The 18,251-nt window shown below is 34.1% G+C and overlaps 1 protein-coding gene across 1 annotated transcript in view; it reads left to right on the forward strand.

Annotated features, from left to right (window-relative positions):
* The first annotated feature begins 1,896 nt into the window (after positions 1–1,896).
* LOC142320183 (arylsulfatase B-like) overlaps positions 1,897–18,251 on the forward strand; it is a 37,576-nt gene continuing 21,221 nt past the window's right edge. The window contains exons 1-4 of the mRNA XM_075357867.1: positions 1,897–1,998; positions 3,779–3,931; positions 4,612–4,771; positions 8,534–8,760. Coding sequence (XP_075213982.1) covers positions 3,818–3,931; positions 4,612–4,771; positions 8,534–8,760 — 501 coding nt within the window. The 5' untranslated portion in view covers positions 1,897–1,998; positions 3,779–3,817. The remainder of the gene's footprint in view (positions 1,999–3,778; positions 3,932–4,611; positions 4,772–8,533; positions 8,761–18,251) is intronic.

Here is an 18,251-nt window from a genome sequence, read left to right on the forward strand (position 1 = left end):
AAAAATTATATTATAAATCTTCTTAATATGTCATTTAATATTATAGGAGTTTAAATTTTAAGTCCTTTTCAAGTTCATTTAAAAAAGGTATCTCATTATTAGTAGAGGGAATACAAACCAGGTACATTATTTCTTTAGACTGAATTATCTTTCTATTAATTTAATAAATGTGAATTTTTAGTTACTCTAACAATTTTCACCATGATTAGGTTATTTGAAATTATGTTGATAAATGAGTTTACCATTCTGAGAACAATAAAATACTTAAGATTTTAACTTACAAAACACAATTAAAAAATAGAAAAAAACACCAATTAATAAGTTAATGATAAAAAAATTAACAAGGCATTTTAAAGTTTGAAAATTAAAGATTTAGTTGTTTTGTTAAATAGCATGATGAATAATGAATGAGGTGACTTTAAAATTATAAGAAATTATAAACGACTTGGTTTCAAATTGTAGTGAAATCATTCTCTCAAAAGATCATTTTTATCTAATTAGCATTATCTATGTCACTAATATGGAAAACCCCTTTAACACATAACTGAATAATATATACAATATGGTGTATTTATTCTTTAAATGCAATATTTTTGTAAAATTTAGGATTTAAATATCATACTGTTTGAGTATATAGAGATGTTTGTGCTAAATTAAAGTTTGGATCTTATAATTAATGTCTTTGTGAGTGTGATCTCTATCGATTGGTGATTTGCAAAATCTGATTTTCTGTTTTGTGTAATGTCCTCATTTGTTTCTTGTGTTTGTGAGTGAAATCTATTCAATACAGTATTTAATGAAATCAATGTTCCGCATCGGTTAAAGTCAATTACCCTAATTACTAATAAAAAAGTTAAACAAAAAACAGTTTTATGATTACATATGTAATGCCCATCAAAGAATGTGTTCAAAATGTCATCATGCATCCTTTATAATGCATAAAGATTTTTGAACAACATTATACTTTTAATTAATATTTAGCTTGAGGCAGTATACTGCCTCAAGCTAAATACTGTGTAATTTAAAGAAAACACTATGTCTGATTCTCTAGAACAAGAATTTTCAAGGCATCAAATCACATGAAATTGTGATCAATCTATTGTTCCTAGATGTTCTATCAATTAAAGAAAAAACTGACTGGGGAAGTCTTTTAACATGAAGAGCATAGTGAGGAATAGCTCCACTTTGCTGCTACAAATTTTAAAACAAATTAAAGAAATAGGTTGTTTAATACCTGAAGAATAATAAAATCTCAAAATATTCATGTTATGAATTGACTTCTCTCCAAGAAGTGAGGTTCCAGATCTCTTTTTTATGAACCAACATTAAACATCAACTGTAGGTGCGTTTGTTTAGTTCCTTTTCTATATTATGAAATGATTTTTATCAGACCAAGAAACACACAATAATGTTTCTAGCCATCCTGTTTGGAGCAACCTTCATCAGACCATATTGATGAGCTACTGATTTGAGGATTTACTCATAACATACAATAAATTCCTATGAAAATTCCAGCTTTCTGTCAAAGTCATCTTCATAAAGTATGAGTACATGAAATAATTTTGGCTGATAAGAATTTAAACTCCAATTTCTTTATAATTTTATTTTTATTTTTATTTTTATTTTTATTTTTTTTTAATAAAAGAAAATAAACAAAGTGATTCTGTCATTTGAATAAAAATAATATAATAAATTTTATCAATTTTAGGACTAAAATAAAACAAAATCAGAATAATGAATCAACCTGTAATAAATTACATTATCCATACACAGATATATTATAAAGTATAACTAGGAATTTATGACTGCACTGGGAGAGGGAGAACAAACAAATCACTTATGCTTTGTGTATCAGTCTGTAGAAAATAAATATAGGCCACCAGACCTATATTTGACATACTACTGTCTCTACCATCAGGCACTGTTAACTTCAACTGCTACATTTAAATTTATCTTGTGGTGCAAATATAATTGGAGTAAATTTTTTAATTTGTAACGGTGAGTATATTTCTGTTAATATTAAGAAAATTTTTTAATGTAATAATTTTCATTTTCTTTTTTTAGTGTATCAGTAATGATTTTATTTTTTTTGTGGGGGTTGTCATATATATATATATATATATATATATATATATATATATATATAAAGCGAAATTAGATCTAGGATAAGAGACATTAGGAATCAGAGTTTTACTATAATTGAGAGTAATGAAGTCAATAATCAGTCTGTCTCTGCAATAATCAAAATGAAGTTGTTATTTTGCAAAGCTAAATGTTGCGCCCATTTCGGTGTTAGATGAATTTACATGTTTATATGAAATAGTATATTTAGCTCAGTGAATCAGGAAAAAGGGACAATAAAAACACAAACTTTTATAATTCTGAGCTTAGCAATACCATATTTTATTGGATTATGTCTTCAAACCACTCTACTTTAAGTTTTCAAATAACGTTTTCTGAATATGATCTAGAAAAAGGTTTATTTACAAACTAACTGATGTTTAAAGTAAAAATTCAAATTCATCTTTATTGCTGTACCTAATCAGGTCAATGTAAATGTCTCTGTCAAACTAAAATTTCTACGATTTCAGGGAAGTGTTCATTTTGTAAATCTCTAAACACACAGGACCGAAGAACGAGCAGTTACTTATCAGTTAATTATGAATATTTTGCCTTTTTAATGAAGTGACATAAAGCACAACAAACTTGAATTTAGGCAGGTAGCATACACATTGACTTAAATACTGAAAGGATCGTATGCTGTGTAACTTATGTGAATGATCTAAAATTAAATTTTAGTTTCGATTTAAAATTTCATATTCAGTTATAAACTAATTTCTTTTAGTGATAGTCTTGGAATGTACATACATGGCTGTGCTTTTGAAGTCAGATCAAAACAATTTTGGCTATAGAAGTGTTTCCAAATTAATAATTATCAATTACTAATCATTCATTTTTATAGAAGGGTGAAATTAAAGAATAAATACATCTATTGTTTAGGAAAATGCACAAATTGTTAAAAAAAATTAAGGTTTTAAACAAATTTAATTATATTAGTAGTAATTTAGATGAGGAACCCATAATTTTGTATTTGCTACTTGCATTTCTTTAGTAAAACTATCATTGTACCTCCTTTACCCTCCTGAAATATTTCGTATTATGATAAGAACAGATTTATCATAATACTAGTCTACTGATGCATTTTTATTTGATTTTCATTGATTTAAAGAATAGAAAGTTTACATCCTAGTGTAATCTTTGCAACCATTTTTAAATTTATGAGGCAACACACACACACACACACACACACACACACACACACAAGTACATCAACTTTTATATTAAAGTTAAATTTACTCATATAATACATTTTGATTTATTAAAGGTCATTCATAACATTCTTTTTTAAAATAATAATCTCAAAATTAAGAATCACCAGTACTGAACGAAAAATCTGCAAGTTAATTTACTGCAAATTTTTCAAGGTCAAAACCTTGAATGTGAATATAACATTAAAGGCACTAAAAATAAACTTCACTGTTGAATAATCAATTAGTAATTCTACCATTAATTTAATAATATTAATACTACAATACATTTTAAAACTTTAAAGTCTTTTTATGATTTTAAATGTCGATTTTAAATGTAACTCACATACATGCATTCACACATGCACATATAAATAAGAATGTTTTCAGTTCTATTGAAAAAAACAAATTATTTTCTATTAATATTTTTTGATCTACTGTTATTAATAATATTATTATGTTTGTTTCAGAGGTTTTAAAAAGTAGAGAATTTATAGAAATAATTTAAGATGGCTGGTCAACCATGGGTGCTATTTTTTATGTTTTTAATTTTTCAGTCGGAAACAAAGTTAATTAAATCACAATCTAAACCAAATATCATATTTATAGTAGCTGATGACATGGTGAGTTTAGTAAAGTTTTAGAGTGTATCTTATTCTTCTTATGTTGTCTTAGCATGAGGTAGACAAGTTAATTTTATTCTGCAACTGAGAAAAATTAAGATTCAGAAAAAAAGTTAATGTTAATAAAACTGATCTAATAAAAGATTTTAAAATGACAATATAGCTGCCTGGTTAGTATATTTATTCAGTTTTTGAAAAGTGTACATTATGTCTCAATTGATATATCCTATAACGTTCTTGGTTATAATATATTTTATTTTTACTTTTTTGTAGATAATTTTATTAACATAAATGCTTGGTTCTTTTCATGAGAGTCTGATATGGAATTTGCGTAGCATTTGATAATACAAAGCTTTATTGGGGTTCAACCTTCTAAGCAAATAGCTTCTTCATATAAGGAAGTTATGCAACCACTTCCCTTCAAAATTCAATTCTTGATAAAATTTAACTGACTATAATATATTTGTATTTTTTTATGTTTATGAAGAATATAATTGTAATTTTAATTTTATGTTTTGTATAGTTGTATGACAAAACTAAAATTGTAATGCTTCTGATTCATGCTGACTTGATGCTTCTTTTGTCAATCAGTTCAATTAAAAATGCAATTAACAACATATATAGTAAATGAAAGTGAATGTTTCTGACTGGATTATGAGTGCCAAATATTTTTATTTTAGGGTTGGAATGACGTAAGTTTTCATGGTTCAGATCAGATACCAACTCCAAATATTGATGCACTTGCTTATAACGGTGTAATATTAAACAATCATTATGTACAACCAATTTGCACACCAACACGTGCTGCTTTAATGACTGGAAAATACCCTATTCATACAGGTTTGTAATTTTCTATAATTTGAAATGTATACTAGGAGTTACAGAAGTACGCACCTTAAATGTTGCTATCAAATTTGAAGATTTTGCTAAAAAAGCTTTTATTATATCTGTAGCATTTAATTTATGAAATAATAATATATCTGAATAACTTTTAGGTAAAGGTTTTCAACAGTAACAGGAGTAGTTGGTTTTAAAGGTTGTTTAAATAATGAAAATTTGTCTTTGAATTATTCTTTTTTTTTGCTTTAACTTTGTATGAAGTAATAACAAAAGTTCTCTAGATATGAACACTGGTAGTGGAGTGCATTATGTGCCTCTAAATACTTAATATTCTGTTAAAGGTTTTAGTATTCAAACTTTTTTTTTGTATATTATGCTTGAGATTTTCAATCTGCTTGAAGTAAACCTGTGAGAGTTAACAAAATTATACATAAAAATTATCCTGCTTATTGTTTTATTAACTTTTAAAAGACCATGAAAAAATATTATGTAATGTATTTTTAAAAATAGAGTTTTATTTATCATTATAAATATGTTTTAAAATATTTTACCGGTGGTTTCAGTATAACAACCGCTTTTAAAAGTAATGGTTATTTTTTTACTATATCTGAATTAATTAGTTTTAGTTAGAGCATTTTTGATAGTAACAGGGAGTAGGGATTATAAAGGTTGTGTAAATAATAAGAGTGGGTTAACATTTTTTTTTGTAATTTGTATGAGTAATAACTAAAATACTTTAGATTTGATGTTAGCACTGCATCATCAACTACTAAGATACTTAGTACTGTAGTACTTATTGCAAAAGAAGAAGGTGGATTTAACAACTATGAATTTATACTATATTAATTTATTTTTTCTTGAATTACTGTGGAGAATTTCAATTTATTTGAAGTAAACCTAACGGAATGAACATAATCATGTAAAAATTACCCATTTTTGTGATAATGGATTTAAATATTTTGTAACTTTATTAATTATATGACATAAAAAAATTAGTTAATGGATATACATGAACTCTGTTTTATGTCTTTAGCGGCCCCCTTCGCGACTTCACCCACAATGTAGATGTAGCCACTCACAATGCTTTTTTAATAGCAAACTAATTTTTTTATAAATAAAAAAATATTAATCAAGTATTATTTTTAGATTTTCATTAAATCCTGATAAAACGGTAAATAAAAATTTTTATGAAAACTACTGAAGGAATATACGATAAACAGTGAATTGTTGCCCAAAACTTAAATAAAGGAAAACAAAAAAAGGAAGATAAGAAAATTTAACAATATTTATTAGACCAATACATTTTATGAATGAATTAAAATAGTTCAATATAAAAGTCCAATAAAGATAAACAAAAAATGTATTACAATCCCAAATTTAGCATCCCCATCGCGGCTTGACACGTGCTCTATGGTTACTTGCGCTTCCCGTCACAATCAGGGTCATGGCTCGCTTGGCTCTCCTTTCCGTTTTCTCCCGTTTCCCTTTCCTTCTCCCGTTTCTCTTTTCCTTACTTCCCTTTTCCCCTTCCCCTTCATCTTTCCTTTATCTTTTTCCCCTTCCGTTTCATTTTCCCTTTAATCCTTTTCCCCGTTTACCACTTTTTTATTTTTTCCATTTCCCCATCTTCCCTTTTTTGGTCTTTCCCTTTTCTCTTTTCCGATTTTTCCCTTTCTTCCGTGATTTTCGATTCCAGTTGGTTTTTGATGAATTTCGGTATAGGTTCATTTTGCTGCTAAGCAGAAATCATGGTAAAATTCTTTGTTATTCCTAATTTAAAAAAAAAACCTTTTTCGGACACATGTTTATTATGAACTTTTTTCATTATTTTTAAACACAGAAATACAGCTGTACCCTTCTTCCCTTTTTGCCTTCTTCCTTTTTACCTTTATCGATTTTTCCCTATTTCCCTTTTCCGATTTTTCCCTTTCTCCCTTCTTCCCCGCGCGTAAATCGGTCTAGTAGTTTTTTAGTCTATAGCGGACACTCATATCGGAAACATTGCAATGGAATGGTAAAATATTTAGTATAGCTTATGTTGCTTTTACGTCCAACAAATAGCGTTGTTAACACGAAATTTAGTTTTTTATCGATTTGAACCCCTTAAAATCAAAATTTCGCAAAATCCTTTCTTAATGCACGCCTAATTAAAGATACGAAGGTACCCTGAAAATTTCAAGTCTCTATCTATAATAGTTTTGGCTGTACGTTGATTATGAGTCAGTGAATCAGTCAGGATATTCTTTTTTGTATAACAGATTATATTTTTGAGAGTTTTCTACAGCTGGTTTCAATATGACAATCACCTGAAAAAAATGGCATTTCAACTGTAGGTAAAAACAAGAGAATCTTTTATCCACGGATTATGTATTTTTACAATATTTTTTATGAGGAATGCATTATTATATTTAACAAGTACACTAAACTGTTATTAGAAAGAGTCTAGGTTGTTTTTTTAGGTTGTTGTTAAGAGACTAGGAAAATGGTTATGAAGAAAAGAAAGATCTATACTATTAAAAAAAAAATTGTGTGTGAGTAAGTGAGAGAGAGTGAGAATGTGTGTGTGTGCATGTGTGCATAACGCTAATATGAAATTGAGCAAAACAAATGTTATATTCTAATACAGGACCAAAAGTGACCTGATGGTACCAATTGTCAATTGCACCAAACTTGATAATTTTCAAAATAATCGAAAGGGGTTATCAGAGCATCATGCAAGAACCAGCCAACCATGCTTTCAAATTTTCAGGATATATTTATGTTATTCTATTCCAGGGAAGGTTTTAAGGCATTCATCGAGGGCCTAGCCACCTTGGGGGATATGAGGGGATATCAAAGCTTCTATGACAAGAATGTGGAAAACAGAGGAAGAGTGCATTTCTTTAATAATTATACCTAGACTTTAATTAGACTTTATTAATTATATATCAGTATTATTTTCACAACCATGAGAATAATGTTCACAACGGGGGTTCAGATGGTCCTAGACAGGAAGGGCAAGCAAAGCAAGCCCTGACTGGCTGATTTCTATCAAAACTTACGGTAATCTTATCTTTCCATTCTAAATAGATTATTATTCCTAATTTTCTACAGTGAAAAGGTTTCATGAATTTTTTCACTTAAAACTTTTCAGTCAAATGTAAACAGGAGATTTTTAAATATTTATTAGGAAAAAACAAAAATGCAAAACATATTTATTACTTTTATATGTTGTCTCCTGAAGTTCTATACATTTTTTCCAACAAGTGAGGAGCTTGTGAATTACTTCTTTATAAAAGGTTTAGGATGTGTCACAGGCAATTGCGCATCAATTTCTCTACTTCACTATTGCTCTGGAATTAATCTCCTTCAGCGCCTCCTTCAAAGGTCCAAACAAAAAGAACTCACAGGGAAATAAATCTGGACTGTATATGAATTGTTTTAAGTTTTAAGATTTTCTGGTAAATTTCATCCAGTTTATTCCTAATGCTAACGGTTGTGGGAGGCCCGACTCTCGTAAATGTCTGTGCAAGTTTTCACCAGTTTTAAAAAGTAAGTAATATTAATGATGGACATAAAAATAAATCTGGAGTAGCTAAAGGTATTCCTAGACTAACTTCTGTGAATATTTGACAACTGCAGTTACCTTTAAAATTGTACTGAATTCTTAAGGAGTTGAAAACAATTAGTAAATTATTTTTCAGAACTAATTGTGCAAATAAATTATTATTGTAATGAAAAATATCATAATACCAAATAACACTTTTGAGTTTTGTTATTCAGGTATGCAAGGTTCACCGCTTTCTGCATCAGAAAGGCGTACTTTGCCACTAAACGAAAAGACAATAGCTGATCGATTAAAACAATTGGGTTATTCAACAAGAATGGTTGGTAAATGGCATCTTGGCCATTACTCATTTGACTGTACTCCTGTCCGAAGAGGTTTTGATAGCCATCTTGGATACTACAATGGCTTTATCAGTTACTATGATCATCTCCTAGAAGATCAGGTAAAATACGAGGGTTATTTTTTTTCAAGGTCCGATCGGTCACGAAATTAAAACCACAGTGAAAATAAAAACTTTTTTATTTGTAACAAGTACTTACATAGTTACGCTATTTCTCTACTAGTCGCCACTCCGATTTAGACATTTGTCGTAGCGTGGTACCAACTTTCCAATACCCTCGTCATAGAACGGAGCCGCTTGTATTTTCAGACATGTTTCTACGCTGGTCTGCAGCTCGATGTCTGTGCCAAAATGTTATCTTCCTAGCCAGCGTTTCATGTGAGCAAAGAGGTGAATATCGGATGGAGCCAAGTCCGGGCTGTATGGTGGGTGATCAAACACTTCCCAACGAAAACGCTGCAGGAGCTTCTTTGTTACAGCTGCAGTGTGCGGCCGAGCATTATCATGGAGAAAGACAATGCCCGATGACAACATTCCTCTCCGTTTATTCTGAATTGCCCTTCGTAGACGTTGAAGAGTCACGTAGTATGAGGCTGCAGTGATGGTCGTGCCACGTTCCATGAATTCCAGAAAAGAGAACCGGTCCCAGAACACAGTAGCCATACACTTTCTGTTGGAGAAGGTCCGCTTGAACTTCTTTGGTTTACTGGGAGAATGAGAATGCATCCATTGTTTGGATTGTTCTTTTGTTTCTTCAGTTTCGAAATGGACCCACGTCTCGTTCCCTATGACAATTTTGCTCAAAAAATCTTCTCCTTCATTGTGGTAGCGCTGGAGAAACGTTAGAGAGGCGTCCATTCTTATTGTTTTGTGATGGTCGGACAGCATCTTGGGAACCCATCTTGCACACAGTTTGCGGTACTGAAGTCTCTCACTCACAATGGTGTAGAGAGCTGACCTTAAAATTTCAGGAAACGAATCACTCAATACAGAAATTGTGAACCGACGATTTTCTCGAATTGCCTCATCCACTCGCTCAACGAGATCATCAGTTGATACTCGCTTCCTTCCCTGACCGCCTGCATCATGAACATCTGTACGTCCTGCTTTAAAGTTCCTACACCATTGCCGCACTTTGCTGTCACTCACTGAAGTTTCACCGTACACATTACTTATTCGTCGATGAATTTCAGCTACGTTACACCCCTCAGCCTGAAGAAATCGAATTACCGCACGCACTTCACACTTGGCGGGAGATGCTATTGTTGTAGATATGTTTACGTGCTAGCTGCGTGTTTATAACAAACCAAGTGACGCGTCGTGATTGAAGGCCATACTACAGATGCTGCGCAACACATATGCGCAAAGGTTCATCCGATTTTTGCGCGGGTTTTTATTTCGCGACCGATCGGACCTTGAAAAAATAACCCTCGTATTACAGTGTTTTTTAAATACATTTGCTACAGTATGTAATGTACGTATCTGTTTATACTACTTATAATATTAAAATGCAAATCACATTCCACATTCAGTACATGTTCTAAGTATTCACAATCACGTTTGAATAGGATTGAAGTTCAAGTTTACTTGGATAGGATTGAAGTTATGAATTATAAAAAGAAAAAAAAATTCTGCTACTGGTTAAAATTTTAAAATAATTATATATTAAACACAATATTAAAAATAATAAACACTAGATAAAATATAATAATAGCTAGTTTAAAAACATGCACCAAAGTGTATTATCTTTGAGAATGACTTCTTGAAAAATGAATTACAAGTTACACAATTATGATAAAATCATACTTAGATAAAATTTTATAAAAATCAGTAAAGTAAAATGAACATTGTAAAATAACATTGTCATTAATTAAAATGTCTTGATACAACCAAATAACAAAATGATTTACATTTTAAAATTTATTATCATTGTGTAGTCATAACAATTCAGTCCACATTAGGAATTCATATCATTCTGTTTATTCATTTATTTTTATTTCTTCAGATCACTGCAATAACTAAAAGGTATGGAAAACATATCTTCATTGGTAAACTTTCAAATATGTGAGTACAAATGATAAAATATAAACCCACAATAATAATATAGAAACAATCTGGAAATCACAATAACAAATAATAATTTTTTTTCTTACTTTAAAAGTTCTACCAGACAGGTAGGATTTAATCTTTCATTTTAACAGTGATTTAGTGCTATCATAGTCGCTTAATTCTTTAGCAGAATTATAAAGGACAGTATCGCATACTTTCTGGAAGTCAAAATAAACTGTTTTATTCTGTTTCTATTATTTACAATAGATCCTAAGAAATTCATCATCTATATAATTCAAGGACATTGACTATATTTTTTAAATATGATATTTAAAAAACTGATGTAAATTATTTATGAACTACTTTTTCAAACACTTTTGAGTGAACTCTGAAAACAGATTTTGCCTATGGGCCAAAAAGACTGGGGTTTAGTATTTTTATAGTTAGGTGAGGTGTTTTGTTGTAACTGCTGAGGGGTCTACTAGATCATTGTTTTCAACAATGTTATGGTAACCACAATCTTTATCTATTTGGTAAATTGAATTTTGTTTAAGTAGTCAACTTAGTGTGTGCACAGTTCTTGTGTATTCGATAGTTATTGGTTATTAACATTAAGAGGCCTGATAGATTTAGCTTCAGTTGTAAATGCTTTTATGTACTTAAAAAATCTTTAGATTTTGTGTAAAGTTTACTTTCTGCATAATGGGACTTCTTAATTTTATCTCGAGCCAGAATGTTTTTTACCCTTTTCATGGAGTCAAAGGATATTTGTATTCATCAACATTTCTACTTTTAAATTTAGCATATAGCTCTCTCTTCTTTTTCAGACTAATTAAATATTTGAAAAAATCAAAGGAGAAACTTATTATTAATAATAATAATAATTTATGCCCTGAGGTAGATAATCCCCACGTCCGGAACACAGCATCTATGTTCCACGTCCAGGGCGGCAACAGCTGTACTTACGTACATTACATATAGCTGGCTAACCGGCGTTTCTAACCTTACATTTCGCGGCCACCTGCAGGTACGACTTTATTAACGATTAAGGACATGGATTGATACCACCATTAGAGCTGGCGATGTGGCGGCCACGGTCGAAGTTATTTGCTGGTATAACGGAGGCCTTTCGTTGTCCACATGCCCCCCGCGATGGCAAGCATGTAGTTAAGGTGCCCATGTTTTTCGGGGCATGGGAGCCCTGAAAACCTCCGTGTGTAGGGGCCTGGAGTCAGTGCAGAGACTGCGCATCCGCTCTCTGCCAAGACATATGCCGGTTCCACCGGAGTACCGGAACGGACCTCCAGGGTTGGTAGCCCTAGAGTGGGGGTGTACCCCGGCGGCTAGCCTTACTACAGAAGGGATTAACGGTTCATGAATATTGAACAAACAAACGTGGCAGAGGGTTCACGAAAACACCCTCGTTTAGAACCAGCCGTTTCGCCTGAGGCGAAACGGAGAAAGAGTGTGGAGTTTAAGAAAATTGAATGTAAAGCTAGAAAAAGCTTACAAAAAGCTTTTTTCAAGAATAGTAATGTTCCAAAGCCTAAATATCTGGTCATTACAAAGGAGGATGGTAATTTCTCGAGATGAGTCCTTTTCTCATTGGTCGGGAAATAACTAAATGTGCTGGAGGCCCTGTGAAAGAAATAAGAAAAACCTTTAATGGACTTCATGTGGAGACTGTGAATGATGCACAGTCTCAGAAGATCCTAGGGCTCCAAAAGATAGGAGATTTTGCTGTACGCGTCGATCCCCACGGCACGCTTAACACCTCAAGGGGTGTTGTGGTCTGTCGGGATCTTCTTAACTGCACCGAGCAGGAAATTGTGGAAGAATTAGCATCGCAAGGAGTATTAGAGTGTCGGAGATTGAACATGAGAAGGAATGGCGAAGTCCTACCTTCAGCCTTTCATATTCTTACTTTTAACCGGTCAACCTTACCGAAGAAGATAAGAGCGGGCATACACCGATTAGACGTGCGAGCATTTGTCCCGCAACCAATGCGATGTTTTAAGTGCCAACGCTTTTGCCACACCGCTGTTAGATGTGAGAGACCGCAAATATGCGTGTGCGGTGACGAAGTACATGATGGAGAGCCATGTAAGGAGCCTCCTACTTGTATCAACTGCAAAGGACAGCATTCCTGTAGATCCAGGAACTGTCCTGTATACAAAGACGAGGTAGCTGGGCAGGAAGTAAAAACCCTGCAAAAGGTCAGCTACATCGAAGCAAAGAAGATTGTAAATGCCCGCAGACCTAGAGCAACAACAACCTATGCTCAGGCTGCGGCTGTTGTTCCTGCTCCAATTGCTGTAGATGAGACACAAATTATAAACAAACTTGCGCCTACTTTGGCTAACATGATTGAAAGGATCATCGAAAACAAGATGAAGCCTTTCAGCAGCAAAGAATTTGTTAAGCCAAAGATAGTGGTACAGCTTGCTGAAGATAAATCTATAAAAATGAAAGTTGCTCATGTAGAGAAGAAAACGGACGGCAAACCAGAATGTCAAGTCCGTCTCAGCGAGATCCTTCAGGATAAGAAGAAAGAGTGTGTTATGGAGGCTGCCAAGCCTCCTGCAACTGAGGTGGCCTCTAAACCACAGAGGCCACAAATATCCACACAAGGGGGGCAAGTATCCCCCCTTCCACAGGTGGTGACCGGTGCTGCTCCCGTGTCGGGGGTTGGCCAAGTTGCCGCCTCTCAATCGGCGCCTGAAACCGGCGTCGATGCATGCCCGTCGTCCTCGGCGGCTTCTGTTGTCTCCGATTCGGAGACTGGAACCGGGCGACGACGTTCTCCGCGAACACGATGCTGTTCGTAGTATGGAGAAAAAAGAAAAAAGGGATGGCTGAAAGGCAAACCCAGACTATAATTTAATTTAAAATTAGCGAGTCGATTGTACAATGGAACATCAATGGATGTTCTTCAAACATCCATGAGCTCCAACGCTTGGTACATGATGTAGACCCGATTTGTATATGTCTGCAAGAAACACATTTCAGCCGAAATTAAAATTTTAAATTAAAAGGTTATGACATATTTCGGCGCGATCAACTGCCAAATGTTAGAGTTAGAGGTGGAGTAGCCATATTAACATCGACCAGAGCTACCACTGAAGCGGTTGTTCTAAATACAAACCTATAAGCAGTCGCCATTAGAATGAATCGTCCGCTTCAGGTCACTGTCTGCAGCATATACTTACCGAATTTTGATTGGAAGGAGGATGACATAGCGCGATTAGTATCAGAGCTTCCCCCACCTGTCTTATTGGTGGGTGATTTTAATGCTCATAATTCTCTTTGGGGATCGGATCGAGTAGATCCCCGCGGAAGAGAACTGGAAAGGTTCCTGATGAACTCTGAACTTATTATTTTAATCGACGGGTCAGGAACCTTTTTCAGTACCAGAGATGGGTCGACGTCCTGTACAGATCTTGCACTTATGAGCGGATCGATAGCACCGAGGTACAGCTTCCATGTCTTAGACGATTTGCATGGAAGCGATCATTTCCCGGTGCAAATTGTAACTGATGTTACAAGAAAAACATATCCCATCTCTAAAAGATGGTTGTTTGAAAAGGCAGATTGGACGAGCTTCACGGCTAGAACAATCCTCCCTGAAACAACTGGAGTTATCGGGGACGATGTCGACGCTATAACAAATGCGATACTTGAGTCGGCATCGAGATTCATTCCCAAAACATCTGGGAAACTTACGAAACGACCCATTCCATGGTGGAACGATGAAATAAGTGAAGCTATTAAAAGAAAGAAAAGAGCGTATAATGTCCTTAAGAAACGTCCAACCCTAGAAAATCTTATTGCCTTTAAGAAATACAGGGCGTATGCAAAACGTCTCATGATAGACCCGAAGAAACGATCCTGGCAGCAATACGTGTCATCCATCGACAGAACCACTACTGCATCAGATGTTTGGCGGAAAGGCGATTTGTGGGCGTAAAAATTTTTCACCTATAACTAGCCTTCAAGATGAAGACGAAATTAAGGACACTCCAAACGAAATGGCAGAGTTATTAAACATTCACTTCGAGAAAGCCAGCAAAACGGCTAACTACGAAGAAGATTTTCGAGCGAAAAAAGAACTTGAAGGTCTACTAAATTTCCGTACTGAGTATAATTACTAATATAATGTACCATTTAAAATAGAAGAATTCATGAAAGCGTTGGAGAAAGCAGGCAACACAGCTGCTGGTCCGGATGAAATCCATTATAATATGATCAGGCAGCTGAATACCAATGCAAAACGCAAACTATTAGAACTGTATAATCAAATATTGCGGAATGGAATGTACCCGCAGCAGTGGAATGTTGTTCCAGTACCAAATAAAAATAAAAATTTAACAGATCCCAATAGCTATCGTCCCATCTCCTTGACGTGCGCTATGGGAAAAATACTCGAAAAAATGATTAATAATCGACTCGTCTGGGTTTTAGAAAAAGAAAACCTGATATCACCATATCAAGCAGGTTTTCGACAATACCACTCTACCACCGATCAAATGATCAACATAGAGAATATTATATATAACAGCTTTATTACAAGAAAACATTGTGTCGGAGAGTCTTCTTTGATCTTCAGAAGGCTTTCGATATGACCTTGCGACATGCAGTAATGCTCCAGATACATGAATGGGGCATTCGTGGAAATCTGCCAATATTGCTCAGCAACTATATGAATGACCAAGTACGTGTCAACAATGAATATTCATCTGAAAGAATGTTGAAAAATGGCATATTATAAGGTTCGCCGTTGAGCGGTACCTTGTTTACCATCGCCATTAATAAATTGATATTAGCCATTCCAGTAGAAATCAGCAAAAGCGTCTATGTTGATGATTTGGTAATTGTGTATGCCAGCAACAAGACTGCTGTGGTGAAGTACAAATTGCAACGGGCGATCAACGCTCTAAATGAAGTTGCGAGGAATAATGGATTCCAATTTTCACCAGAAAAAACGTGTTGTGTACACTTCTGTAGGAAGAGAATTCCTCATCAAAGTCCTATGTTGAGAATTGGCAATGATCCAATACAATATAAAGAAAACGTGAGATGTTTAGGACTAGTATTGGATAAATCCCTTACGTGGGGACTATACATACAGGACTTGAGTGTTAGATGCAAAAAAGCCCTAAACATTATTAAATGTTTATCGAACATTAATTGGGGCTCTGATAAAGAGATATTATTGAGATTGTATAAGGCATTGGTTCAATCGAAACTCGACTACGGATGTATTGTACATTCATCCGCTAGGAAGTCGCATTTAAGAAAGTTAGACGTTATTCACAATAGCGGAATAAAATATGCAACACGCGCTTTCCGCACAAGTCCGGCGACTAGTCTAATGTCTGAAGCCGGAATACTGCCATTACATTATAGAAGAGAGATCCTTTTGCTAAGATACGCAGCAAATATATGGGCTTTTCCTGCCCATATAAATAACAAACTTCTTAATAATCATCCTATGGCTGCATTATACGAACATCGTGCTACCTATTCCAGACCAGCCGGAATTAGGTACCACGAATTAAGAAGAAAATACGAAATTGCTATTCCGGAGACTCTTGCAATTTCCACAAGAGAAATACCGCCTTGGCTCTTGCCAGCGGTAAATACAAGGTTGGATCTTTCTCAGGGAGAAATAAAAAAGAAACCAGCAGTGATCATCTAACAGGAATTTTTGGCAACCGTCAGTAGTTATGAAGAATATATTAGAATTTATACTGACGGTTCTAAAACCGAACATGGTGTTGGATGCTCCATATATGTAAATGGAGAAGCCCATTCTTGGAAACTGCCAGATATTGCCAGTGTTTATATGGCAGAACTTACTGCCATTCAGAAGCTCTTCGCTACACAGAACACTATTGCGAAGAGAGAGTGCTAATATGTTCCGATTCTCTAAATGCACTTGTTGCAGTTCGGAACAAAAACATTAAGGATGTCCTAATTTCAAACATCCTGTCCATTTTGTATGTTCTAAACCAACGAGGACAGCGATGCGTATTTCTATGGACTCCGGGGCATGCTGGTATTACAGGTAATGAAAGCACAGACGAAGCTGCCAGAAAGGCAACAGTCTGCGATAATTTGGATGCATTTCCTGTAAGAGTGGCAGATGTTAAAAACTGTCTGACGAACATAGTAAGAAACAAATGGAATACTGATTGGAGGAGTTTAAATTCAAAATTAAACTCAGTGAAAACTTCTCCATATAAATGGAAAAGCGACTTTAAGTTGACTCGCCGTGAACAAGTAGCTGTGACCAGACTTAGAATCGGTCACATGCGATTGACAAATTCATATTTGTTAACCGGCGAAGAGAGACTAATGTGCGGTGTTTGCAATAAAACACTTACAATTAAGCATCTAATAGAAGAGTGTACAATATATGAGGACCTCAGAAAGAGGTTCCGTCTAAGAAGTGACATTACTGCTGATCTGGATAATGGAAATGAAGAAAAGATAGTTGCATTTTTACACGCCAGTGGACTTTTTAGAAGTTTGTAAAAGTTGAAAAATTTTTAAAGCTGTGTTAAAGACTCTAAGTGGAATTCTTTATGTATGTGGGAGACTCAAAGCGTGGCACGTGTAGTGACGGGAGGTAGCCCTCTTGCCTAGGCCATCCTGGCTCGTCTGCATTCTTGAGCAGGGAGTTCGGGGTGTGTCCAAGGGACACACCCAGAGCAGTGACATGGGGGACCCTCAAGGGTAAACTGAGGGCGCGAGGCTATGGGTAAGCGCAATGGATGCCTGTAGCTTGTTTATAAGGAACCAACTGCCACGGCATCCTGGCGCGACTAATATACTGCTTCATGGCGATTCTTGTCGCCCCCAGGGTGCTTAAACAAACTATAAACGAGACAGGTAGAAGAAAGAAATGGTATTGATAAGTTGTATTTTTAATTTCATGGTCTTTTTGAGAACCTTATCTCAAATTTTAATATCGGGGCCCTTTACATCCCAGAAGTGTTGTTTTGTCTGTGTAATGTTTTTATGTTGGTTGTGCTTTTAAATAAAATGTAAGGGCCCTTTACACCCTTACGTATGAAGATCCTGATGGTGATACTAATTTCTTTTAAAGAATGTGACGAGGGCTAATGATCCTAGCAGTCGATGCCCGTAAAAATTCAGAAAAAAAATTTATAATAAGAAAACTGGGTAATAATAAGGATTTTGGAAATAATAAAATACTAATATTAGCTAAACTGTTATGAACACTTATTCTAAAGTTATGACATCATTTCATTATCTACAAGGTGGTGATAGAAAATTTTAATTTATATTACCAACTTGGTTGTTTAATAAAATTTTATTTTAATATATTTTTATTTAATGTGAATTCTATAATAATTTTATGTTGATGATGAAATAAATTCCAAAATAATACATTTTGTCAAGACTTAACAAGAAAGCAAAGTGTTTGTATTTTTGATTCATAATATTATTACTACAATCATTAATATACGATTTGTGTGAGAAAAGTAATGAGACTGGTAACACTGCGAGCGATCTGG

This window comes from Lycorma delicatula, chromosome 2, assembly GCF_047948215.1.
Source record: "Lycorma delicatula isolate Av1 chromosome 2, ASM4794821v1, whole genome shotgun sequence".
Taxonomy (NCBI): Eukaryota; Metazoa; Arthropoda; class Insecta; order Hemiptera; family Fulgoridae; genus Lycorma; species Lycorma delicatula.